Raw genomic sequence first — 25440 nt, forward strand, 5'->3', positions numbered from 1 at the left:
AGCGCCACATGACTGAATCGGCCACTGTCAGAATGACTATCAGGAATGAATTCAGATAATTCCAAACAGGGCTTTTGCTTGTTTGTTTTAGCTTATTCTACATTTCTCTTTTCTTCTTGTTTCTTTTCTTTTCTCCTTGCTTTATTGTGAAGTATAACATACATTTGGAAAAAATGACTAATTACGTATTGTATAATTTTAAAAAGTAGTAATGGTTGAAATCGCATACATCCCATAAAATCACCACCAAAGTCAAGAAATAACATACCAACAGCACCCAGAAGCCCCTCTGAGTCCCTTCTCAAGTTTTACCCCTCCCTCTCCACTTTCCCATCTCAGAGGATGATCATTTCATTGCTTTTCCTTATAGTCCTACAACCCACTTATGCCTTAATAACTAAGGTTATTGTTTAGTTTTGCCTATTTTTGAACTTTACATGAATGGAATTATACTCTTTGTGTTCTTTTATTCAACATCTGCTGTCCATGCTGGGCGTGTCTGTTTTCATCATTATGTAAATTTCCATCGTCTGACTATAAATTTATCGATATGTTCCACTGTCCGTGGACATTTGGGCTGTTTCCAGTTTTAGGATAAACCTAGACAAGGTTAGTGAACATTCTTGACCATGGTATCCTGGCACACAGGCACACAAGCTTATAACGAGGGGCACACACATAACTAGGTGTGAATTGCTGGCTCTCAAGGCATGCTAATCCTGAACTTTGTTAGGTAATAGTAGCAAGCCCTTTTCAAAATTAGTTGTCCTAGATTTACATCCCTACTAGAGTCAGAGTGTTCAGTGGCCTGCATTCTTGCTAACACTTTGCTATCTGACTTTTTAAGTTTTGCCTATCTTGGGAGAGTGTACTGGTTTATCATGGTCTTATTTTTCATTTTCCTGATTACTAATTGAGGTTGAGCCCTTTTTCCTATGTTCATTGACTATTCCATTTGGATCTTCTGTGGTGGAAAGTTTCTTCTAAGGTCATTTGCCCATGTTTTTCTTTAGATTGTGTCCTCTTAATGGTTTGCAGGAAGGAGTTCACTTAACTGAAGCATTTAGTCTCTTTGTATTTATGTAACTATTGCTATATGTGCATTTTTTTTTATTTTAGAGAGAAAGAGAGAGCATGATTAGAGGAGAGAGACAGAGACAGAAAATCTTAAGCAGGCTCCATGTTAAGTGCAGGCCTAATGTGGGGCTCAGTCCCCTGACCCTGGTATCATGACCTCAGCTGAAGTCAAGAGTCTGATGCTCAACCAACTGAGCCACCCAGGCACTTTGTATTTAAATCTACATGTTATTTTCTGCTTTCTGCTGTCCCATTTTAATAGGGATCTTCCAGTTTGCTTCAGCTCATTCTATCCTTACATAGGGTCCATTTAGTTAAGACCCACAGCCTTTAGTCAGCCTCCAAGGTTGAAGGCAGAAGACAGAAGCTCAGTGGTTGTTCTAGGTTCTGACAAGTCCACATAGGTACCTGGTAATGTGTCAGCCTGTTGCCAGGTGCCAGTCTTGATTCAGCTTTGCTTGCAATTATTGCTTCTGAAGATCCTTGGCCAACAATTCTAGCAGAACCTGGCTTTTTTTTTTTTTCCTGGTGAAAGAAAGCATGCTGCTTTTCTTCAACAAATGAAAGGTTTTATCCCATTATGTACCCGGTCAAAGTTTCTGTTCTCCTGGATTCTCCCCTGGAGGCTACATTGAATTTCTGAGCTGAATTCCCAGTAGATCTTTGGTGTCTAAGATGAGATGTTCTTGTAAGATTCTAGTTAGGATTAACAGCAGTACTCAGCTTTTTAAATTAAGGTACTAAGGCAGTGCAGTGCCTTACTGAGGGAAGTAGTTTGGGATGTGCAAACACCATGGGTTAAAGAGATCGAGGTCTGCATTCAGCAGATGCTCACTGTGGACCACTGCATGCCCACCAGATGAGGCACCATGGTTATAGACATAGCCAGCTGCTGGAGGAGCTCACAGTCTGGTATGAGGAAGAACAGGAAAACAGCACCACCGAAAACCATGTGACCTATTCTAGATTGGAGGGTGGTGGTGTGGCCTAGATTTTACCCCTTCCTGCTTTGATGAGCTTGGACAAGGTGCTTTAAGTCTGTGAACTGTAGGTGCCAGGTCTGTAAAAAAAAAAACCTCTACCTTGAGTTCTTTGGTTTTATGCACTTTTTTCCCCATGTATCATCTCTCTGAGTCTCACAATCACCTTCCCCTGTGAGGTGTGCAGGATGGATAATAGCAGTAATGATAACAGCGCAACAGCAATAACAGGAATAGTGTACCTTTCCTTGAGTCCTGGTACGCTGGGTCAAGTCACGTGCCAAACACTTTATAGACAGTCTCTTCTGTAATCCTGACATCAGTCCTGTCAGACAGGAATTATCTCAGTCTTACAGAGAAGGAAGCCAAGGCTGCTAGAAGTTCAGTACCTCGCACAAGATCATAGTTGCTGAAAGAGCCGTGATTGAAACCCAGGACTGTTTTGATTTTGTACTATGGCAGCACCTCTGCATTGTGTTAGTGGGATCTCCATTGTCCACGTGAGAAATCAGGTAATTGGCTTATAGTCGCCCAGCTAGGAAGCAGCTTCTCAAACTTTACTGTGCATCCGAGTCACTTGCAGGTCTTGTTAAGGTTTCTGATTCAGTAGATATGGGGCAGGGCTGTGGTTCTGCCTTTCCAGCAAGTTCCCGTGAGATGTTGCAATGTATCTGGAACACATTGTCTACTCCTTAGGAAGGATTTTCTGCTTCCCAAGCTGTCACAACGCCTCTGTGAGAAAGCATATCAAGACCTACTTCAACTACATAGCAATGCATGCGTCATGGCCCCTAGGTTGACAGGAGTCAGCCAGGACTTTCTCTGCAGGTGACAGAAATTTGTCTCATGTAAGCTTAGCAACTAATGTAAGGAAAGGAATCTATTGGCTCATGTCAATGAAAAGTCCAGGAGTAACCCTGGCCATGGACACGGCTGCATTCGGGGCCTAAGTGATATCATTAGGACTTGGCTTCTCTCCACTCCGCCTTCTGTTCAATTTGCTTTGGGGTCTCCCCAGAGGGCCCCGCCTCCAGCCTCTAGGTGGCGTGGTGGCTTCATTGACTTCCGCAGCTCCGGCCTCCCGTTTCCTTCAACAACAGAGCCAGGGTTTTTCCTAGTAGCTTCCTCATTTGTGCTGAGAGGCCCTGTGCTCCAGCTAGTTTGGGACACACGTCCTTCCCTGAACCAATCTCTGTGGCCAGGGAAGGCCTTGCTCTGACTGGCCACGCCTGTGTCACCGCGGAGCAGGGGTGGAGAAGGGGGGATGGCCTACTGGGGAGGTAGACAGCAAACCACTGTATCCATATGTGTCTCAGGGACCAAGGGGCCACGACTTGAGGTCCCACCAGGATTTGCAGAGGTGGGAGGAAATTTCAGTCGGTCTTTTTTCTCTAAATTTACCTTGTGCTCACCAGGCAAAGTGGAGGGAAAGGAAGGAGAGTTTTAAGGTATCTCTCACTTCCTGTCTTGAGTATTTCCTCATGCTGGTAATCATGTCTCTCTATACATTCTTTGTGGCAAAGGCTCAATCCCTCAGGGTGTTTAGGTCAGGACCTTTCATGTAACGGGTGTCCAGCAAATACATGAAATGAATGAGGAAGAGTACATCTGAAGGAACAGTAAAAAGTGAGTTTTTCTTCCTGCAGACCCAGACAAGAAGGATGAGCTATTTTCTGGGTTGTTCCACAGAGACTTCTCCAGAATCATAGCATCTTACATGCAGAAGGGAACTTGGGGTAGTTTAAACCAGCATCTCCCAGTTGTCAAGAGAGTTTTCAGGTTCTCCTGACCAGAGGTTCCCCATTGGTGGATTTGGGGTGGGATTGAGGGTCCCAGGTGGTTTGGGGGCAGAGGGCTTGGTTTCAGAGCCACTGGTCTTTCCAGCTTCCCAACCACAGAGAGGCTCTCCGGCCCAGGGAAGCAGATGTGTGTGTTCCTGTGGAACCCACAGGAAGATGAAGTCAGCAGATGGTGACTGATGTCATGTAAGATGTGGTGCCGAGGATGACAGCCTAGAGGAGGCCTGGTCCTCACTTGGGGAGAGTTCGCTGTGTCACTGAAGATGCAAGCTGTTGTGTGGAATCTGTACGAGACTTAAACATGAGTGTGTACATTTGGGAGCTCCTAGTAGTTCAGTGGCAAAAGACAATGTGACTTGGTTGTGTAAAGAAGGAAAAGATTACTGAGTAGGTCCTTGAAGGATGAGGTGAGTCAGATAAACTGAGAGAGTGTCCAGGCAAAAGGATCAGACCCTGGAAAGCACAGTAATATTGAAACTATCAGGGCGGCTGTGACAGGGTCTGGCTGTGACAAGTTCAGGGCTCATCTGGAAGGTTTCAGCGTCTTCCCGTCTTCCTGGGACTCTTGAGTCTTGGCATAAGGGTCAGAGGGCGTGGCTCCTTGTATGTTGGCCCAGCATCTGTGGCTTTTATCAGCCTTGACTGTCATGCCCTGAGGCTATTGGTGGATGCCGGATGGGCCTCATTATTGTGCCTTTATAGGTGGAGAAAGTGAGTCTCCCACAGACACTGAGCCTTAACCCCAGCTCACCCAGGCAGCTAGAGGCAGAGAGATTCTCAAGTTGAGGTACATCCCCCGAGCGTGCCAGCACTTCCCTGGGGCGGCCCGGGGCCTGGACTCTCCCCCTCGTCTTAAACAGAGCAAGATGTGTTGACCAGAAGGACCATGGATGGTTCCCTATGGGATTATTGAGCCGCGTCGGTGTCCTCATAGAATGGATGAGAAGATAGCATGTTTGAGATTTGCTTCGGAATATCCGGCAGGGTGGGGAAAAGGGTTCGGGTATAGATGAACTAGATTGGTCAGAATTGTTGACAATGGAAATGGAGTCACAGGGCTCAACATACCATTCTCTGGGCTTCTGCGCATGTGTGAAATGTTCTACAATAAAGAGGTACCCAACATGTCAGGGCCGCTCCATTTAGCATTATGCTCACACTCCTCATTCCCTGGGTTAAACTTCTTCTTCCTCTAAAAAGGTACTTTTCCCCTTTGGGTGGACCAGGCAGTGGACCCGAGTCCTCACGGTTTCCCTTTGGCGTTTGCATGGCTGTCTCTGGTCTGATGATGACCTCTCTGACTTTGCCTAGAAACCTGGGAAAACAGTGGCTGCCATCATCCAGGACATGCATTCCCAGAGGGAGAGGGACATGTTCCGGGAAGCAGACAGGTGAGGCCCCTGCTCTGGGCGTCAGGGAGGATTCTGGGCAGTTGGGACACTCTCTTGTCTCTCATTCTTAGGGGTATTGAGTCACGCTGCGCCCTGCCCTTGCCCCGGCCCTGTCCATGAGCCTACTTTTCCACGTGCCTGATGGAAGGCATCAGTGCAGTCCAGAGCTGCTGCTCAGGTTAAGCCTCAGGAAAATGCAAGATGGAAGGCTTCCTCTCATCTGTGCCTCCTTTGTTGGAAAGGAATATAGGAGGGATTCTTTTGATATTTGGCCTTTTGGGCTGCTGAAATAGCCTAAATGAAAGCCAGTGTGTGTGTGTGTGTGTGTGTGTGTGTGTGTGTGTGTGTGTGTTCTATTTAGAGCCAGCTATTGGTTTTTCATGAACTGAATGTAGATATAAGAACAAGAATGTAGGTGAACCCCCCAAAAGTAGTGACTTGACCTGTCACCTGCACTGAATGTTGAATGCATTCAGTTTTCCAACTCATTTCTTTCGAATGAAATCGGGACCGTGTCGAGTTGAGACTACAAGTGTCCCACTGTCACTGCCCTACGAAGACAGTCCGTGTGGAGGGCCAAGGTGGAGACCACAGGAGCCAGCACCTGGCCTGCACGGTCTGTGGCTCTTCCCCGGGGCTGCCACAGATGGTGCTCTCACTTCACAGCAGAGGACTGAGTCCAGGCTGTTTGCCCATTGTCAAGGCCGCCTGGCCCTAGTGAGCCACACCTGGGTGTCCCCTGGTCAGTGAGGGCTGTCTGGTCTTCCTGTATTTGGAAACCAAATGAAAATTGCCCATTCTTTTAGAATAATGGGTACATGATTGAGTAAATCTGCTTAATCACCAAACAGTCTCCAGAGTGGGGTGTGTGTGTGTGTTTGTGTGTGTCTGTATGTAGCTAGCTGTCAGGTTTGGGATTCCCATTTATATGTTTGGGTTGGGTTTTGTTTTTTTTAATGGTTGTTTGAGTTGTTTTTTTTTTTTTTTTAAAGATGCATAAAAAGGCATATGATCATATGATGTGCCTACAGGTCCTCAGCAGAGTGTCAGGAAGAGCTAGGTCTTGATCTGAAGCTTAGGCAGGTTGAGAATCCCTTTTCTGGGATTCGGTTGCTTCATCTGAAACACAAGCGGGTCAGAGCTCTAAGATTCCCTCCAACCCTAGAATGCCCTCTTAGTTCTTTGGTTTGGGAAACTCTGAACCTGCCTTCCTCACTCCCAGTAATTAGAATCCTTCTACTATGCCCAAGACCCGAACAAACTGAGATGAGAAATAAACAAGAAAAATGGAGGCCAAGAGGTTGCTTTCATTACAGCAAAGGCCACATGGAGTTGTGGCATTGGTCTTGTAGTTGAGACGCTGGCTAATTGAACCCCAGGGTCAGGCAGCCTTGCCCACTAGGCTGGACCAGTGCCACCACCCTCCCCCCCCAACACACACCCAGGGGAGAGCTGCCTGCCCTCTGAGCTGAGCTTCTTTCCAAAAGGAAGAAAGATGGAGCTGAGTCAAACCAGTCCAATTATTTATCCCAGTTCCCAGGAGCAGAGTAAAGGGGCAGAGACAGTCAGGACTGTTCTCTGGGAAAATCTTTCCTCCTAGAAGCCAGGAGGGAAAAGCTTTCTCTCGCAGCATTCTGTGTTGGCTGGACGATTGTGATGAAGAGTGTATGGCCACATGGGGTTAGTGGACAGTATGTCCATTTGAGGGACTGGGCATATCTGTGCGTGGGGGTGGGGGATGTGCAGATTATAAAAACCTCTCTTTTGCTCCTTCACAGATACGGCCCAGAAAGGCCGCGGTCTCGAAGTCCGGTGAGCCGGTCACTGTCCCCAAGGTCCCACACGCCAAGCTTCACCTCCTGCAGCTCTTCCCACAGCCCTCTGGGCCCTGCCCGTGCCGACTGGGGCAATAGCCGGGACTCATGGGAGCACTCCCCCTATGCCAGGAGGGAGGAAGAGCGAGATCCAGGCCCCTGGAGGGAGAACGGGGAGGACAAGAGGGACAGGGCAGACATGTGGTCACACGATCGCAAACACTACCCCTGGCAACTGGACAAAGCCGAGTTAGCCGAGCGGCTGGACGGAGGGAGGGGCCACCGAGAAAAGCACCCGAGGCCGGGGTCCCCCAGCCCGCTGCACTCCGCCTCCGGCTACAAGAGCCGGGAAGACAGCTACTACCGGAAGGAGCCCAAAGGCAAATCGGACAAGTATGTAAAGCAGCAGCAGGAAGGACCCGGGAGGTCCAGGAGGAAAGAGGAGGCCAGGCTGCGGGAGACCAGACACCCCCACCCTGAGGACTCAGGCAAGGAAGACGGGCTGGAGCCGAAGGTCACTAGGGCCCCTGAGAGCGTCAAGTCTAAGCAGAGTGAGAAAAACAGAACCAAGAGACCTGATAGAGACCAAGAAGGAGCTGATAATAGAAAAGAAAGCAGAATGGCGGGGGATGAGGTAACGATGCAATCTCTTCCCCAGGTAAGGAGAGGCAGGGTCCCCGAGGAGAGTAATATTAATATAATGATGATGAACATTTATTGAATGAATGGAACACTTATTGTTCTGTGTTGCTCTGCCAGGGACTGTACTAAACACTTTGTCTCTGTCAAGTTATTTAATCTCGACAGCAACTGTATGGGGTAATGATGGTCATGATACTGTTATTGCTGTAGATAAGGAAACTGAGGCACAGAGAGCTTAAGGGAGTTGCCCAAGGACACACAGGCAAGAAATGACAGTGATCGGGCTCCAAATCCCTTGGCACATGGCCACCTTTACTAGAAATGAGGCAGTGACATGGGGCAAAGGCCTCCTGTGGGCCCGCGTGTCCTGAGCAGAGGGGCCCTGCGGTGCCTCAGACTCTGCTCAGGGAGATGAGATCTTCGGGTGCTCCACCCTTTCTCCTGCAAAAAGCATCTGCCAACCTTGGGGCTTCGATGAGAGGTAGTAAAGGAGAACCAGCCACACCCACTACATTACACTGGGTGCCCAGGGCTTGTTGCTGCCAAGTGCTTACACTTGCTCCCTGGCCGCTGTCCAGTGTTTTACTTCCACTGTAATAAAGATGCTCGACAGTTGGCCGGCACCTTTCATCTAAGCGTCTGAAAGGGCTCATAACCTGCTACGTAACTTCAGTCCACATAGTGGGCCGTGAGGACTCGCTGTGACCTGAGGACTCTGACTTAGCTTATATTTCCTCCTAAAACCACCTACATTTAAGTAGGAGGGGCATTGGTGGAGGTTGGGGAGAGGGTTCTGCACGAAAAACTCAACTTCAGAAACTCTATGTGCGTATCTCTTGGTCTGACTCAGGAGTTAGTGACCGAGTCGAAATAAGGAGCCCGATTCTCAAGTCCGTGGATGCTGAAGAGTCACACTTCTGTCCCCTACTGCATTCACTCCTGTATGCATTGGTGGGATGCCACTTACCCGGTAGTGTGCTAGGCACAGGGGGTCCAAAGGTGAATGGGACATGGTCCAGGCTATAGTGGAGACCGAGGTCTAATGGTAGAAGGAGAGCCACCAGGAATGATGTACGGTCAGGGGGGCCCATATTGGAGTGGAGTAGCAGATGGGCAGTTGTGTTACTTCTGCACCAGGAGAGGAGAAAAGAGGCACAGAGGAGGTGACACTTGAGGTGGGCCTTGAAAGTGGGGAAAACAGTTTGGGAAGCAGCGAGGAGGGCAAACGTGAGAAAGGAAGACTGTTGTCAAGAACCTGGAGATACTCAGCGTGGCTGCATCTTTAGGGCATATTAAAGAGTAATGTTTTTAAACCATCAAACCACGGCTCTTGTGCAAACAGAAAACGAATGTGTCAAAGGTATTATTTAACCCATTAATTAATGAGGGATCCATAAGATGTAAAAGCTGGTTCAAAAGAGAATCCAAAGAGCAGGCAATTGGGGACACTGAAATGGGTTTGCTAAGAGATTGAAGCTAGCCTTTTCCACGGGAGGCCAGTTGCATCTCTAGCAGGTAAAATTGCATCTCTAGGAACAAGAATCATTTGCCTACAGTCCATCTTCTGCAGTTTGAAGGATTGTAAAATAGTTCCAGATAACAAAGGGTGCCAACTCCTAAGGGCGGACACCCTGGAGAGGGTGTGCTGAACAGCTGACTGCCCAGCACCCTATGGAAAGAACACCCTGTCTCAAAGTCGCCCGTCTCAAAGTCGGCCGCAGTTTCTCCTGACCAGCATAGCACGGGGAGCTCAGGAGATGAGACTAGGGACCTGGGTGGGGTGGGTCCATGAAGGCCTTTGTGTCCCTTGCTGAGGACTTGAACTGGATCCCAAGGACCTGTGAACCAGAGGGTGTTTTGAAGAAGTGTGTCTGCACTTGGAGGTCTCTAAGGGGCTGGTGATGGGTCAGTGCCTCAAGAAGAGACACAGGGGAACAGAGAGAAGCAGTCCCTTGAGCCAAGGGCTCAAGCCTGGACTTCATACACATGCCAGCAGCCTAGCACCCCATGTCCCATGGCAAAGGGGTGGAGCTGCCCCTTCGCAAGCCTACCCACATTTCTAGAGTCTTCGATCTCGGTGTTGTTCCTACTGTTTTACCCACCTGCTTCCATCGGTTTGCCCATTTAGGGTGACACATGCTGGGGGTCATCCCCAGAGCCCCAATGAAAAAAAAAAAGATGCCCAGAAAGCCCCATAAGTTTCCCCAAATTCTGTCTCTGTAGTTGGTTCTGCCTCTGATAGCCCTAGAGTGGGGTCAGTAGGGACTTGTGGGGGTCCCCAGTGGATTGTTTCTGTGAGTTTGGAATCAGGAAACCCAAAACCCTTTTTTTTTTTGGATGAAATATCAGTAGCATAGACTCTCCCTCACTGATCTTAAACTATATATTACAATCTTGAGAATGACCCGAATCTTTGAGGGCTGCCCCAGGAGTCACATAATAGGCAATGACTGAACTTGGAGATTGAAGAGAACTTGACTGAGGACAGTGTCCTTGCCTTCTTCTAAAATACCAGACACCTCCCACCACAGGGTCTTTACACATGTTCACCTGGTTGGGTGCCCCTCCCCTCACCGAAGTCATGTGGCTCCCTCCTCCCTACCTTTGTCTTGTTGTCCTGGTCTCCCCAAGTTTATTCCTGGAGAGAAATCCCACAACATAAAATCACAATGTCCCAACCCGCTTCTCTTCCTTCCCCTCCAACCTTTGTTGGTCCAACCTGTCCCCTGATGTCTGTCTTTATTTTATTTAGTGTCCTTCTCCTCCAGCCCCCAAACAAAACCTCCACAAGGGCAGGAATTTTTGTCTGCGGTGCTCACTGCTGTATCCCCAGTCCCTAAATCAGGGCTTGACACTGAGAGGGTGTTCAGTAAGTATTTGCTGAAGGAACAAAGGAATGACTGACCCAGACTCTGGAGACAAAGGCCTGGTTTCTGAGAACCAGGTCACACCCTGTTCTTCTCCGCCTCAATTTTCTCATTTGTGCCATGGGTGTGATCATAAGGCTGTTATAGGACTTTAATGAGCTTGTGCTCATTCGAAGCCTCTAAGATCTCTGGAGAAATTGTCTGTGCCGGAGAGGCCAGTGTGTGTGCTGTTCAGTGTTTGTAAATGGCCAAGCCCATACATGAGATTCCGCCTTGACCACAAGGCCATTGAAAGAAAGAAACCAAGTCATTGAGTAGGGTGAACATGGGTAGGAAGCATTCCTCCTCCTTGTTGGAAGGGCAATTGAGGGTTAAAGACCCAGATGCCTGGAGAAGGGAAGCCAGGGAAGGGATACAGACCCAGTAATAGGGGTGAAGCCAACTTGGAGAGAAGGGACCGTGGTAGACGACGGAGGAGGTACCTGTCTCCTGGGGGCGGATAGCCAGTCCTCCACTCTGTTCTATGGCTGCCATTCAGGAGTGCATGCCGTGTGCAGTTAGATCCCCCATTTTTTAAAGAGCAGCTCCAAAATCCAGATACCTATGAAATTTCCCACACTTTAGGAACCGTATAGACCAGAACATGTCTGTGGGCCGGTTGGAGCCCAAGGTTCCCCAGAATGCAGCCCCCAGTATAAACCGTCCATAGAAGGGAGAAATAGAAAAACCACTTCAGTTCAGAGCATAGACAGAGACCCCTGCATGCCATAGGCAGGCGTGAGCTTGTTAACAACTCCACCCCTCCTTCCAGTCTCTGTCCTTTTACTGACTGCTGTCCATGGGATACCTAGCACTGGGGCTACAGTTCTGAGAGAAAACGGAAATGACCTTTACCTCATGGAGCTCCTTGTCTAATGAGAAGACATATTAATCAAATAATTCCTCAAATGAGTAGAAGAGCGTGAGTTAAGTGCTAAGAAGGAGATGGAGGTATACAGTACTGTTGATGTCTGCAATGAATTAGAGGCTTCCCTGGGCTAGGATGAGACTGTTGAGATTTGAAGGAATGTTGGGTTTCACCGAGTGAAAAGGAAGGAGAGCAGACAGCCCAGCGTGTGCAAAGGCCCTGTGGCTGGAGGCCAGTGTTGCAGGAACAGAGATGGCCAGGGTTAGGATGGTGGGACGTATGTCTGGTTTGTCAATGGGCCATATCATGCAAGGTTGTAGGCAGATTACAGATTTTTGTCCTCATCCCAAGTGCAAGGGGAAGCGAATGAAAATATCTAAGCAAGAAGGTACAGTGAGGTTATGACAATTTTTGCATTGTGGAGTGATCATTCTTGATTGCCTTAGGGAGAACAGACTTGAGAGGAGGCTACAGGGAAGAAGGGGGAGGCCAGGTAGGAGGTGGTTTAGCTCTGTGGAGGCAGAGCTCTGCTTAGTCTGTGAGCTGGTGTGAGCTGGGGGCATTGGTGGCATTTATTGGTTTCCCTTAAGATGCTACTCACATACGAAGTGATCCCAGGGCGAGGGGTGCACTGAAGGCACTGCTCCTCCTTTGCCTGCAGGAAGGGACACTGGGTGCAAAGGGTGAGGTGCTTCGTCCAGCCAGGCTGTCCCTGCCTCTCCCAGCCCAAATTAGAGGGGGCTCTGTTGTGTTGACCTAGGAGTGTGGCTGCAGGAATTTGCTTGGGGAGGGTAAGGATTACTTACTTGGACAAGAGAGGGCCCTAGGTAGTTTATTCAGGGAGATACAAATAAAGAAAAGACCTCTCCTTTTGGCCAAAGCGATGGGTTCTGATGGCTAAAAAGGCATTGGGAGCTGCTTGAGCTTAGGAGACCAGAGCAGAGCTTGGACTCTTCCGCTCCAAATACCCGGGGGAGTAAGGACCTAAGGATTTCAGCTCTCTTCCCCTGTCTGGTAATAACTGGTTAAACCAGTCAGCCCTGAGCTCCTGCCCCAGCTGACTCCTTGTCAGCTCATGAGGGCTGTGTCTGGTTGTAAGAAATCAGACCTGGAATCATTTACTCTGAGCCAACCTCCGTTGTCAAGAAAGTGTGCAGCTTGCCTCTGAGAAAGTCCAGGAAGAGTCATTGATCTCGTGGCCAAAGTTCAAGTCATGGGTGAATATCCTCCAAAAACTTCCAAAATGAGGTTTGGCAAACTTTTCCTACAAAGCACCGGACAGTAAATGTTTTAGGCTATGTGGGCCCAGAGGCCAAAGTGAAGATACTATGTAATCATTTAAAGTGCAACTATTTAAAAATTGTGAAAAGCCTTGTTAATTCACACATTGTATAAAAAGAGGCGCTGGTTCAGATTTGGCTTGAGGACGATAGTTTGCTGACCCCGTTTTCAAGGCTGCTTAGAGACTCTAATTCTCAAACCGAACACCTGCTCCTAGCTGTTCACTTTCTCACACAGGAGCACTCTCCATCGTGAGGGACTGAGTATGAGGGAGGGACTAGAAGGAAGGAAGAAGGGAGGGGATCGCTAGTGTGGGCTCTAGCTCCAGGAAAGAGAGGACTAACCATGGGTGAGAGGGCACTGGTCGGTGGACTCCCCCTTCCTACCCTGGATTGGGCTTTTATGGCCAAAACAGATCTTCTGGGGAGATTTCACCATGATGGTTGTTAACCTGAGCGCCAGTTCCCCCTCGGCTCCTTTACCCCTCCTGTCTGTAGGTTTCACAACTGCGAAAAGCACCCCGTTTGCCCGGGATTTCTCCCCCACTACAGACATCAGTCCGGCCATTAAGACATTTCTGTGCCTCCTTTGTCTGGGTGACTTTGAGCAAGTTACTTAACCTCTCTGAGCCTTAATTTCCTCATCTGTATAATGAAGATCATAGCACATGCCTCCAAGGGGTTTAGTGAGGATAAAGGAAATGGTGTTGGTGAAGCACACTTGGTGACTATTAGTATCATTTTCTCTTGGCACTCCCCCTTTTCTCTGCCACTGCTCACTGTTGATTTGGTTTGTCCTGTTCTTCCTTTGGTAAGGCTGGAAAAGAGTACCAGGAGGGCATGGAAGAAGGCACCGCATCAGCGGGCAGATGGGAGAAAGAAACGGAGGCCTCTGATGCCGAGAACACAAGGACAAAGGTAGCGTTTTTCCCAGGTGCTGGCGGAACAGCCACGTCTGCGTGATAGCAAGTGGGCACCGTGTCTCAGGAGTCCCCAGCCTGCCCCGTGACACCCCACCCGCTACATGGGGCGTGTCCAGCACCCCACCTGTGATTCCACAAATGAAGCCAGAATGATTTTGGAAGAATAGTTTTCCCTGGGATCTTTGCACCGTCTTTATTAAGGAGCTCTTTACCCCGTACCTGGGCTCTGCCTCAGTCTCCAGCGACTTGGCTGTGCTCATATGAGAAAACATGTGCCTGAAAAAGACTCAGGCTTCCGAGCCAGGCTCCCAAAATAGGTCCCTTGGGAGGGGCTGGGGGAAGAAGGAAGCTTTGGGTGCTCAAACTGGGGCCCTGACTTCAGCATGCCCAGACCCTGGGTTAACAAAATGTTTACTGTGCTGGCAAAGATGATTTTACTTAATTAAAGTAAAAAAAAAAAAATCCACTTACAGTGTTGGGACTGCTTCAGCAAAGAGAACTGTGTTTGGAATGCGGCCAGCTTTGTGTCTTTCTGGTCAGGAGAGGTAGAGAGATGGGTGTCGCTGATCTCCAAAATCTGGCTGCTGGGGACACGAGAAGTTTCAGGAGGGGCCGAGTTTGAGCCATGGCTATGAAGGTTGCACCCTTGCTGGGAAAGGGGCCTTGGGAGAATTTAGGGGGTGGGGCTTTGCTACTATTACATTTAGAGACACCTACATGCAAGGAAATAGCTCCAGCAAGCTGATTTATTTAGAGTTTGTAAATTTGTCATTCATGCATTTAAAAACTGTTTATTGAGCACCTATTATGTACGAGGGTTTGAAATTCTTTGTGCCATTTTAAACTTGGTAGAGGAAGCATTGAGGGCTAATTCCAAATGCTGTGTTGAGCCCCATCCTAGGGATGGATCAGCGAGGTGGGACTTGAGTGGGGTTACAGCCCCTGATTACCCAGTAAGTGTTCCCAGGCAGAAGTAAGCGTGATCAGGATCTTTCTGGCTTTTAGGGGTCCTGTGGTCAAGGGGTGTGCCCTCTGGTTGAATGGGAAGACCTGCTTCTCAGTCACTCTCTGACCTTCATTCTGTGTTTTTGTGCAGGAGCAAGACTGGGAGAGCGGAAGTGAGGCAGAAGGGGAGAGCTGGTACCCCACTAACATGGAGGAGCTGGTTACAGTGGACGAGGTTGGGGAGGAGGAAGATTTTATCATGGAGCCCGACATCCCAGAACTGGACGAAATTGTGCCCATTGACCAGAAGGACAAAATCTGCCCAGAAATAAGTCCCTGCGTGACGCCCACGTTAGACCTGGATGTAACCAAGGATTTCATCAACGAGGCAGTGAAGCCCATAGGTAACGGGGCTACGGAAATCAGCCTCAAGTCACCCAAAGATCTGCCCTCTGCTTCTACGAGCTGTCCCAGTGACATGGACGTGGAAATGCCTGGCCTAAATCTGGACGCTGAGCGCAAGCCAGCTGAACGTAAGACAGGCCTCTCACTGGAGGGTTCAGGTTGCTACGAGGAGCAGGCAACGGGAGGGGAGAGCTCTGATGTTCATCCAGCCCCTCAGCTCCAGCAGATGTCTTCCCCCAAGCCAGCAGAGGAGGGGGCCCGGCAGCCTAGCCCACCTCTCGATGACCGCAAGGCCGGGGGGCCCCCTGAAGACGGGGCTTGTGAAGGCGGCCCCCCGGAGGGGAAAGCCAGCCCCCGCACCGAAACGGACCTCCAAAGCCAGGCTTGCCAGGGAGTGTCCACCCAGGGTAACTACCTCCCTTTTCTCCGGTGCGGTTGGGTTGATGGGACCACTGCTCACCTAGGGAAGTGTGTGGGCGTGTGCAGGCTGGAACGGACATGATTAAGGGTTCAGCCAGCATTAAAGCTGGTGCAGAAAGCCAGCTTCTCAAGGCCTGGTTAAACTGTGAGCGCTTTTAGACAAATGGTGTAAAGGAAATCAGATAGGAGGCCACATGTTTTCTGAGAAGCAAACCCAGATAGGGCAGACTTCTCTGAATTTACGGGAGTCCAGATGGACTCTGACAACGAAAAGCAGCAAAAGCTCTGAGGCATCAGGCCGAGGGGCTCCAGGTCCTCTGATCAGCCAGCAGTCTGTGAAGGCTGCACAAGGGCGGACCACCCAGGCTGTTATTTATGTGAAGCCCGAGTGAGGGGGCGGGAGCATGTGAGCCATGAAGAGGAGGAGCCGGCAGAGGGAAGATCAAGGTGCTGCTGCGGGCCATGGCTCGTTCCCCTCGCTCCCACCACAGACCCCCTTTTGCCCAGGGTCTGGTGGTGAAACAAGGCTTCCTTGTCCCAGACTGTCCTCCGCCTCCATTGCAGGTGATGTTGTATGTGTGCCCAGTGCTATGACATCATGAGAGACAGTTTAAAATAGGCTAAGCCCTGCCTTCTCTGCCAAGTGGAAACAAAGATCCACCAAGGGCCACGGGAGGGGAGGCGGGGGGGGGGGGGGGGGGGGGGGGGGGGGGGAGGAGGAGGAGTCCTCTGTGTTCTCCACGTCGAAATAACTAGAGCTCCATTTTGCAGAGAGCCTGCAGCACTTGGAAGGTTGAAGTAGGGGGGCGAGAGTCGGGGACAGAAGCCGTTGAGTAAAGGCTGGAAAAGAGCCAAAAGAGCCGTTTCCATCCAGCACCCTGCGGGCCGTCGGGGAGCTGGAGGTCTGGCTTTCCTCCCTGTCCGGCTGATCTGAGCTGCTTTCCACCTGCGAGTCTCCATGGAAACTGCCATGCGCTGCCTTCCTGTTGCCAGAGAAACACTGAGGGCCGGGCTGCGTCTAGAGGCAGGAATAGAGACAGAGCAGAATGCTCACCTTGCCCTGATTGAACCCCTTTAGTTTGCTGGATGGGCCTCAACACGCACTGGTGTTAATGGCTTATTAGCTTACCCGGTGTTTGGAGTTCATGTTTAATAACACCGCTCTACCAGCTTGGGGTGAAAATGGCACTGCCTCTTCTGCCAGCCTCTGCCCCTATACACGTCAGCACAATTTTTGTTCTTCTGCCTGCAGAGATGGACTGATTTCTGAGCTGGGGATCCTCCCAGCCCATCCCCCACAGACCCAATTGCAAAGGTTTGCCAAGGGTTCGTGGGCGTGGCCTTCTTTTTGGCAGTGGAGCAAACTCTTAATTACGGCATGTTGGACCTAAGTGGCAGTCCTTGCCCTAGCTTCATGTTATTAAGCAGTGTGAGGGGCTGTTCCTGATCACACAGTGCGGGGATAGAATTGCAGGGAATCTTTGAGGTCTGTGTGCTTCATTCATTCTCCACCTTGGCTCATGTTTTGCAGAAAACTCCAGGTACATGGAAATGAAATCTCTGGACGTGAGGTCACCAGAATACACTGAAGTGGAGCTCAAACAGCCCCTCTCCTTGCCTTCCTGGGAGCCCGAGGATGTGTTCAGTGAACTTAGCATTCCCCTCGGTAGGTGAAACACAGTCCTTCCTGAGAATTCAGCTCCTGGAAATGATAGTTCCGTGGACACATCTAGGAGCTCCAGAGGGCTTTTGGTCATTTTGTTGTCATGTTTAACGTCTGATGTGATAACCGAGACACGCCAGGTGCGTTTCTTTAAAGTTTCTTGCAATTTCATTCTCCCATAGTAGACCGGATTCCTCAGGATGTTAGGCCTTGAACGGCATTGCTCTGGGAGCCGGAGCAAAGACAAACTTGATTTCCCTGTTTAGGAATTCCTTATTCAGGTGGGGATCAGAGGCCCCAGTGGCTGCCCAAAGTCAACAGAAATGAACTTCTTCAGCTGTTGGCTTCCCTACCTTCATTTCCCCAGCCCTTCCCAAAGCATTTGTTATTTAAAGGGCCAGCTTCCGTGAGGCAGTGATGCAGAAGAGACTGCATTAGGGGCAGACACAATATAGTTGATAGAAGGAGCATTGAACCCGGAGAGACCTGGTGCCCTTTCCTTCCTAGTCTACTTATTGGATGACTGCTGGACCTCAGACAACCCATCCCCAGGATGTAGTTTTATTTTTATTTTTTTCCAGTCACTACAAGTCCTTTATTAACAAGTGAATAAAAAGAAAGATTGAGATGTAAAAATACTTTATTTGGAGGCCCTGGGAACAGACCATCAGAATCCACGGGGCAGACAGAGGACCCAGCCAGAGGCAGAATGGTGATTGGGGATGCAGAGGAGCAGCTGGTGGGGGCCGCTGAGAAGGGGGTGGCTTGGGCCTCCGGCAGGGAATGTTCAAATGCAGAGGCCTCACAGGGAAATGAGAGGGTTCCTGAGCCTTAGTTTCCTCACCTATAAAATGGGATTGAATTGGATCTGTGGTTTTTCAATGGTGGAAGTGTTGGAGGGGGATGGGAAGGGAGGTAAATAATAAATCATCTAGGACACATTTTCAAACGGGAAAGTTAACTGAAGTCTCAGGGGAGAGTGGGGGCACCTGGGAGCTTCTGACGTCACCTGCTAACCCAGTGACCTCTACTCCACATCATCTTTGAGTCTTTGCATTGACTCTGAGAGGTTGGAAAGCAATGAGACAAAGGAGAAGTAGCAGCTGCTTGAGAGAGAGGTTAGGCAGGTGTCATTTGAAAAAGCGTCACAAGTAAGCATGAGCAGAATGGGTTATGTGATGACCAATGACCACACGCCTGCTTATTCAGGGAGGGGCTGGTCAGTACAGACGCTCACCCTTTCCATCAGGTTTCTCATTTTGTCTTCATCTCCTTTTAAACATTTGTTACTGTTTTTGTCCTCCAAAGGCTCCATTTCCTAGAGGACCCCTTGGTACTGAGCAGCGCTTGCTAGATAACATGGCACCATGCAAAGCATTCTGGGGTGGTTGAGAAATGTAACACAAGTCTCCAAGAACTTAGAATCTGTATGACCCACACAAGTAAAAATTAAGAATAAGTTCTGCTACCTTATAATGCATATCTTTTTTTTATTATTTTGCATTGCAAAAAGTGTGAAAGATTATTATGACACGTTTAAAAAATAAGACCGTATAAAGTAAATGTTAAATGTTGTGTCTCCTCCCTCCAGTTTTCTCCCCAGCTCCAGAGGTAGCCATGGTCATACCCATGGACTAGATCACACTTACACAGAATGTTCTACAATTTGCTTCTTTTTAAAAATTTTTAAAAATATTTATTTATTTTTGAGAGAGAGAGAGAGAGAGAGAGAGAGAGAGCATGTGAGCAGAGAAGGGGCAGATACAGAGGAAGACACGGAATCTGAAGCAGGCACCAGGCTCTGAGCCATCAGCACAGAGCCTGACACGAGGCTTGAACTCACAAACTGTGAGATCATGAACTAAGCTGAAGTCAGACGCTTAACCAACTGAGCCATCCAGGTGCCCTACTTTTTTTTCATTAAAAAAATTTTTTTATGAGAGAGAGTGCAAGCAAGGGCTCTCCCTTGGGCAGAGGGAGAAAGAATCTTATTAAGCAGACTCGACATTCAACTTGGAGCCTGACATGCGGCTTGATCTCATGACCCTAGGACCATAACCTGAGCCAAAACCAAGACTCAGACGCTCAACCAATGGAGCTACTCAAGCTCCCCTACAATTTGCTTTTTTAACTTAACGGTGGGACTTAGAGACCTCTCCACATCAGCACACAGAGAATGCGTTCTTCTGAACCATTGCACGCATTCCATCCTAAGACATACCGTACATTACTTATCCATTTCCCTACTGGTGAACATTTAGGATATCGTCAGTTTCTTTTCCCATTATTAAAGCGCTGTGGGAGTTAAGCTTTCATTTTTATCATTTACCAGGCAGGCACCATTGCTAGTGCTTACCTCATGTAACTCTCTCAAAACACCTATGAGGTCGGTAATATTTTTATCCTTATTTTATAGGCTAGAAATCTGAGATGTGGAGTTACAAAGCTGATGATTAGCAAAGATTGAAGCCAGGATTCAAATCCCAGTAGTTTGAGTCACAGGGCCCTGCTGCCTCTATGCTCCGCTGCCTTCCAGGCATGCTCTTACCTTTGTGTGCATGCCCGGGGTTTCTGTAGGACAGCGTCCTGGACCATGGGATGGGGGTGGGGGCGGCGTCACATACATTTGCATTTCACATTTTCATAATTGCTGCTAAATTGCGCTCCATAAAGATTATGCCAGTTTTCACTGCCTGAGTGAGATTTCTCATTCTCCTCTTCCTTACCAATGTTGGATGTCATCAGTTTTTAATCTTTACCGACCTCTTAGGAAAATGGTATCTCATTCTGCTCTTTAAAAACAGCTCTAATGAAGTATAATTGGCATTAATGAGGTTCACATATTTAAAGTGTACAGTTGATCAGTTTTGACATATATGTACACCTGTGAGACCATTTCCACAATTAGATAATGAACGTATTCATCACCTCTTAAATTTCCTGCTGCTGCTTTGTAATGCCTCCCTCCCCACACCTCAATCCCCAGGTAGCCACTGATCTGCTTTCTGTCACTAAGTATTAGTTTGAATTTTAGAATTTCATATAAAGGGAATCATAAGGGAAACACTGTTTTTGCCTGACTTTTTTCACCCACCATAATTATTTTGAGATTCATTGATAATTGTTGGGTGTATCAATCGTTGGCTTCTTTATATTGCTGAGGAGTATTGCATTGTGGGTATAGGCAAACCACATTTTGTTTATTCATTTACTCCTTGATGGGCATTTGGGTTCTTTCAAGTTTGGGCCTTGTACAGATTGTACTTTTGTCTCAAATGTTGTCTTCCATTAGCTTTGAGACCATTATCTTGTCTCAGCGGGTTGGGGTATGGTCCCCTTTTCCACATTTGGCAAGAGAGGAAATGGAAGCCCAGATGCTTATGCAAGAACACACATCAAGTTCAGGTCAGAACTCAGGGTTTCTAATCCGAGACCACTCTGCCATTCCGATTCCTCTGTTTCAGGAAGCACAGTGTAGGAAAGGCAATTTTTGTGCAGTGGCTAAGAGCACAGACTGTGGAATCTGATGGCCCCAGGTTCAAATCCCAGCTGGCGAGGAGACAGTGAACAACCTCTTTAACCTCTTTTCATTGATTTATTGACTTTTCTCATCAATAGATAAAGGTAGTAACATAGAAGCCTACCGTGTTCAGTTACTTTGAGGATGAAATGCACGAGTACTTGTAAGGTCTTAGGGTCTTCCGGTAGGAGGTACACTGAAGGGTTGTCTGCTGTTATTACTCATTCATGAAGCAGTAATGGAGGCCTACTGTTTCCTCTCACTCAGGCTGCATAACCCGCACGCTCCAGAATCCGTCACCACTGCAGAGACTTCTAGCGGGGTAGGGGACAACTTTCAGGCTTTGTCCCTGAAGAGAGCAGGGAGGTGAATGGGGAATACTAGGATCTGGAGTACAAGGGAAGTGAAGTCCCATTGCTCAGGGGCTGAGGTGGGCATGGGGGGCAGGGAGAGGGCACTGCCCAAGAGTTTCAGGCCCGCTCTGGGTGACCCCAGCCAGCCCAAGCCTGCCGAGGCCTGTGCTGACCAGACTCAAAGGGCATTGTCTGCAAAGTGCAAGCTCCCCCAGCACCCATCCCAGGCTTTGCTAGGATGACAGAGTTATAATTACCCAGGCCAGGAGCTATTATTAGGAAGCAAAGGCAGCTTTAATTGTCCTTCTTAATAGAGGCTGAGAAATGGGAGGACCAAGTGGCTCCAGATTGGTTGGGGAGCACACTGTGGCCCTCACTTTCCCGAGGCGTCCTGAGGCGGTGTTGGCATGTGGTGCCCGTGACATCTCCCAGGTACTCAGGGGGGAGTCGCCAGGCACTGGGGGTCCTCCTCAGGCTTCTCCTTCCTCAGCGTGGTCTTTTAGCCACCTGCTACTGCCTAACCAGCCGCTGGGCACCAGGCAGGGCAGGGCAGGGTTGCTGCCGACCTTTGGGGTCTGGGTTCTCCAGGCGGCCCTGGTGAAAGGTTAGAGAGCAAGAAGGCCTCTTTGGAGAAGCGTGTCTGGAAACTATTTGTTTTTGAGCACCAGGCAGAATGAGAAGTGCTGCCCATAACCCCCTTCATTGGGGGTCTTATTTCTGTTTTACAGAGGAGGAAACTAACCTCAGAGAGTTTATATAACGTACCTGAGGTTACAGTGTAAGTAAAAGAGCTAGATCTGTCTGACTCTAAATTCCGCGTTCCCTCCACTAGTCCGTGGCTTCCAAGCTTGCTTTTTTGGGGGGACGGTAGCGAAAGCCTGAGTTCAAGTGCAGACCCATCCAGAACCAGCCCCCACAGGGGAGCTGTGCTGCTGCATTGAACGAGCCACAGCCGCCAGCTCCGACCCAAGAGGATTCTGGAGGCCTTACCCCGGGGCCTGCAGGGAGACCCCCTTTCTCTCTGTTGGGACCTCCCAACTGGCCCAGCTTGCAGCGTCTGGGCCAGGACAGAGGGAGCCTCTGCCCCCAGGCCTGTGTCCGCTCCACGTGGCCTCCAGATAGTGCTTCTCCTTTTCCAGTTGCCTTTATCTCCCTGTGGAGCAGCAGCAAGGGGGAGAGCCATTCCGTGGGGACAGAGGCGGAAGGTGGGCCTTGCTTCATGCTCCTTCACCACCAGCCTGTTTGTGGGGTGGAGGGGGGCGGGGAGCTGGCCACCCACAGGCAGGGCAAGGGCCGCCTTTCTGTCCCTTGCAGTGATCCTGGGAGGAAGGTGAGGAGAGGCAGAACACAGCCTCCCTCCCTCCAGGCAGCAGGCCCCTCCCTCCCCGCCCTTCGGGGACTGCTGGAGGCCGAGCTACGTGGCAGTTAGAGAACATGGGCTGGGGAGGCGCCAGAACCAGGCCCCAAACCACAGAGGAGCAATCAGTCAAGGCAGGCTCCCGCGCAGCACCCCCCCATGCATGCCTCCCGGGCTCCCCCATGCTTCCAGGCCCCCCGCTGCACACTGATAAGTGGCTCTTTTGAAATGGAAAAAAACCTGTAATTACGAGTCTCAGCTGCTGCTCTATAATGGGGTCTCCTAGGCACTCAGTTTGGTCTCTGCTCTGGGAGGCTGAGGCAGGAAAGTGAAGGAAGCCCAGACTTGTGGTCACACGCAGCTGCCTTGGTGGAGACCTGGCCCGTCTCTTTCTCTGCAAGAAGCGCTGTCCCCTGACCCCCATGGGCCACCCCCAGCCCCTCTCTCCCTTCCGCCCCATGCCCCATGCGGCTCTCTACCACCACTGCCCCCAGCAGGGCAGCCAAGCCCAGCTCCAGTGCCAGGCGCGCCTGGGCCCCAGTCTGGAAGCAGGATCTGGGCGTTCAGAGCCTCCAGCCCTGTTCCTTTGGTTTCATAACAGGTCCTGCTTTTCACAGCCCTTCTACCTGCTGGCATTTCACAATCAGGCGCCTGAGGAAACTGAGGCCCTGGGAAATGGGGGGGCAGGGCGTTCGGCTTCCTAGGTCTCAGAAGGTTCTTAGAATCTGGTCTGTGCCTTCTCGGACCTAGATTCTTTCCACTCTGCTGACCATGGCTTTCAAGAGGAGAACCATGGGGCCCCTGGGTGGTCCAGTCGGTGAGTGTCCGACTTCGGCTCAGGTCATGATCCCACGGTTCGTGGGTTCCAGCCCTGTTTCAGGCTCTGTGCTCACAGACAGCTTTGGATCCTCTGTCTTCCTCTCTCTCTGCCCTTCCCCTGCTCATCCTTTCTCTCTCTCCCTCTCTCAAAAATAAATAAACATTTTTTAAAAATTAAAGAACTCAGCAGTGGGCATAGTGACTGTGACCCCCAGAACTCTGTGGTGAAGGCTGGAGCACCACCATCTCTTCAGATGAATCCTTTGGGCTGTGACACTGTGACTTCTCTGGCCATTGGGCCACTCTTCTCTTTTTTCTAAATCAAAAGGCCTCCCGGAATCCTGTGATCTCTAGTTAGCAAATCACAAATAAAATGCTGTTGGTTAATGGTTCCGATGTAAAGACTGGAGAAGGATGGGAAAATGTTTAGGAGACACTATTACATGAAAAAGAGAGGAGACGGGATTGCACTTAGGGCACCGTTAAAACTGCCCTCTCACCCCCACCAAAATCTCTACGTATAGATAGTATGGAAGAAAATATTTTGATTGAATGACTGATTTTCCTTCACTTTTGTGTATTTTTAAATGTTTCTTTAATGAATATAATTCTAAAACAAAAATGGGAGCATTCTTTCAGAATCCTGGCCCCAGCAGCTACAGAGAGGAGTATAGCACAGAGAAACGAAATCCAGCCAGTGAAATGCAAGAAGCCTCTTCCTCCGCCTTTCCCTGCAAGCAGGCGGGTAGTGGAGGGCCCGGGCCTGCCGAGGCCACCGCAGAGCGCAGCACTGCTGAGCACTCCGTCCGCTTGAGGGAGTTCGCCCCTTCCTTCTCAGCCACCTGGGAACGGAGTCAGCACTATTCTCCGCAGGCGCGTTCTGCACATGAGGAAACTAGGCTTGGAGAAGCTGGACGGCCAGCCAGTCAGAGTCGACAGCACATGAGGGACGGAGCTCATTGCTCCTGTCTCCACTTGATGGCTGGCAGGACCACGGGGGCCTCACGTCACCTTCCTAATCCCTGCCTGTCCATCATCTCCCGTCCTTCTGCAGGGGTGGAGTTCGTGGTGCCCAGGACTGGGTTCTACTGCAAGCTGTGCGGGCTGTTCTACACGAGCGAGGAGATGGCGAAGATAAGCCACTGTCGCAGTGCCGTCCACTACAGGAACTTACAGGTAAGCAGCGCCTTCCTTGCCGCGCAGCTGGGGGCTCCCTGGTCTCTGTGTCTGGAGCTTCCGGTTCCTCCCACCACGTGGAGAACTGCTCTTTCCTCGGGCCTGACCCCGCCAGGCTGCTCCACATGGGGGCTGCCTCCGCTGAGCTCTGAGGGCGTCTGTCTCTCCTGCAGTACTTACAACACCTTCTGTTGGAGCCGGGATTTGGGGTGCCTGCCTCTCTCTCTGGCTTGAGCGATTCAAGCTAGCGATCACCTGGCCCATGGTTGGGGCTGAGCCCTTTTCACAAGCCCTGGATGTTCCGGATGCAGATATTTCTGTAGGTTTCTGTTCCCCCGTGCAGTATCCCTGTGTGCGGGAATGAACATCACCGTTACGTCCTATTTCAGTGTTCATCCATCCTGCAGCTGTTCATCACAGGCATCCTATAGGTACAGACGCTGTTTGAGGCCCTGGAGATAAAGCGACAACAACAACAACAACAGTAAACCAGACAAAAATCCTTGCCCTCTTGGAGCTTCCATTCTAGTTAGTGTAGGAGATGAGCAATAACTAAAATAAGGAAGGTGACCTCTAAAAACTCTGCATACCGTGTTTCATCCAGTGTAAGTGCCGCCAGTTGTAAGATACACTACCATTTCCCAGAGACCAACAAGAAGAAAAATGTACCAAATTCAACAGTGAGACTCCCATCAATTGTAAGATACATCTCAATTTCAGAGATGTTAATGTGCAGGGGGGAGGACCCTCATCTTAAAATCAATGAATTACAGTAATAGGTTCTAAAATATTCCCCTAGCTCACACGTCGCATGTTGGAACAACTGGGGTCTAGTAACTTAATAGAAAGCACGGCATATCGGATGTCAGGGAATACTGACTGTTTTTACTACAAGGAGGCGGGCTGGTGTTCTGACACAGAAGGCCTCCACTAGGACAAACCCTTCTGGTGGCAGCGTGCCCTGATTCCAGAGCAGGCATTACTGTCACAATTAAATTGTTGGAGTGGCTGATGTAGCATTTCTTAGCCAGAGATAGAATCACCTGGACAGTGTTTCGAAGGCATATATATATATATATATATATATATATATATATATATA

General features: G+C 49.6%; 1 protein-coding gene across 2 annotated transcripts in view; it reads left to right on the forward strand.

Annotated features, from left to right (window-relative positions):
- The window catches only part of RBM20 (RNA binding motif protein 20), a 54860-nt gene that overhangs the window by 23251 nt on the left and 6169 nt on the right, over positions 1-25440 (forward strand). Inside the window, exons 8-13 of one of the 2 annotated variants that reach the window (XM_029932569.1) lie at positions 5168-5247; positions 7026-7719; positions 13574-13675; positions 14777-15437; positions 16982-17116; positions 24217-24338. In XM_029932569.1, coding sequence (XP_029788429.1) covers positions 5168-5247; positions 7026-7719; positions 13574-13675; positions 14777-15437; positions 16982-17116; positions 24217-24338 — 1794 coding nt within the window. The remainder of the gene's footprint in view (positions 1-5167; positions 5248-7025; positions 7720-13573; positions 13676-14776; positions 15438-16981; positions 17117-24216; positions 24339-25440) is intronic. The other variant, XM_029932571.1, reaches the window with a different exon arrangement.

Source organism: Suricata suricatta, chromosome 2, assembly GCF_006229205.1.
Source record: "Suricata suricatta isolate VVHF042 chromosome 2, meerkat_22Aug2017_6uvM2_HiC, whole genome shotgun sequence".
NCBI classification, from domain to species: Eukaryota; Metazoa; Chordata; class Mammalia; order Carnivora; family Herpestidae; genus Suricata; species Suricata suricatta.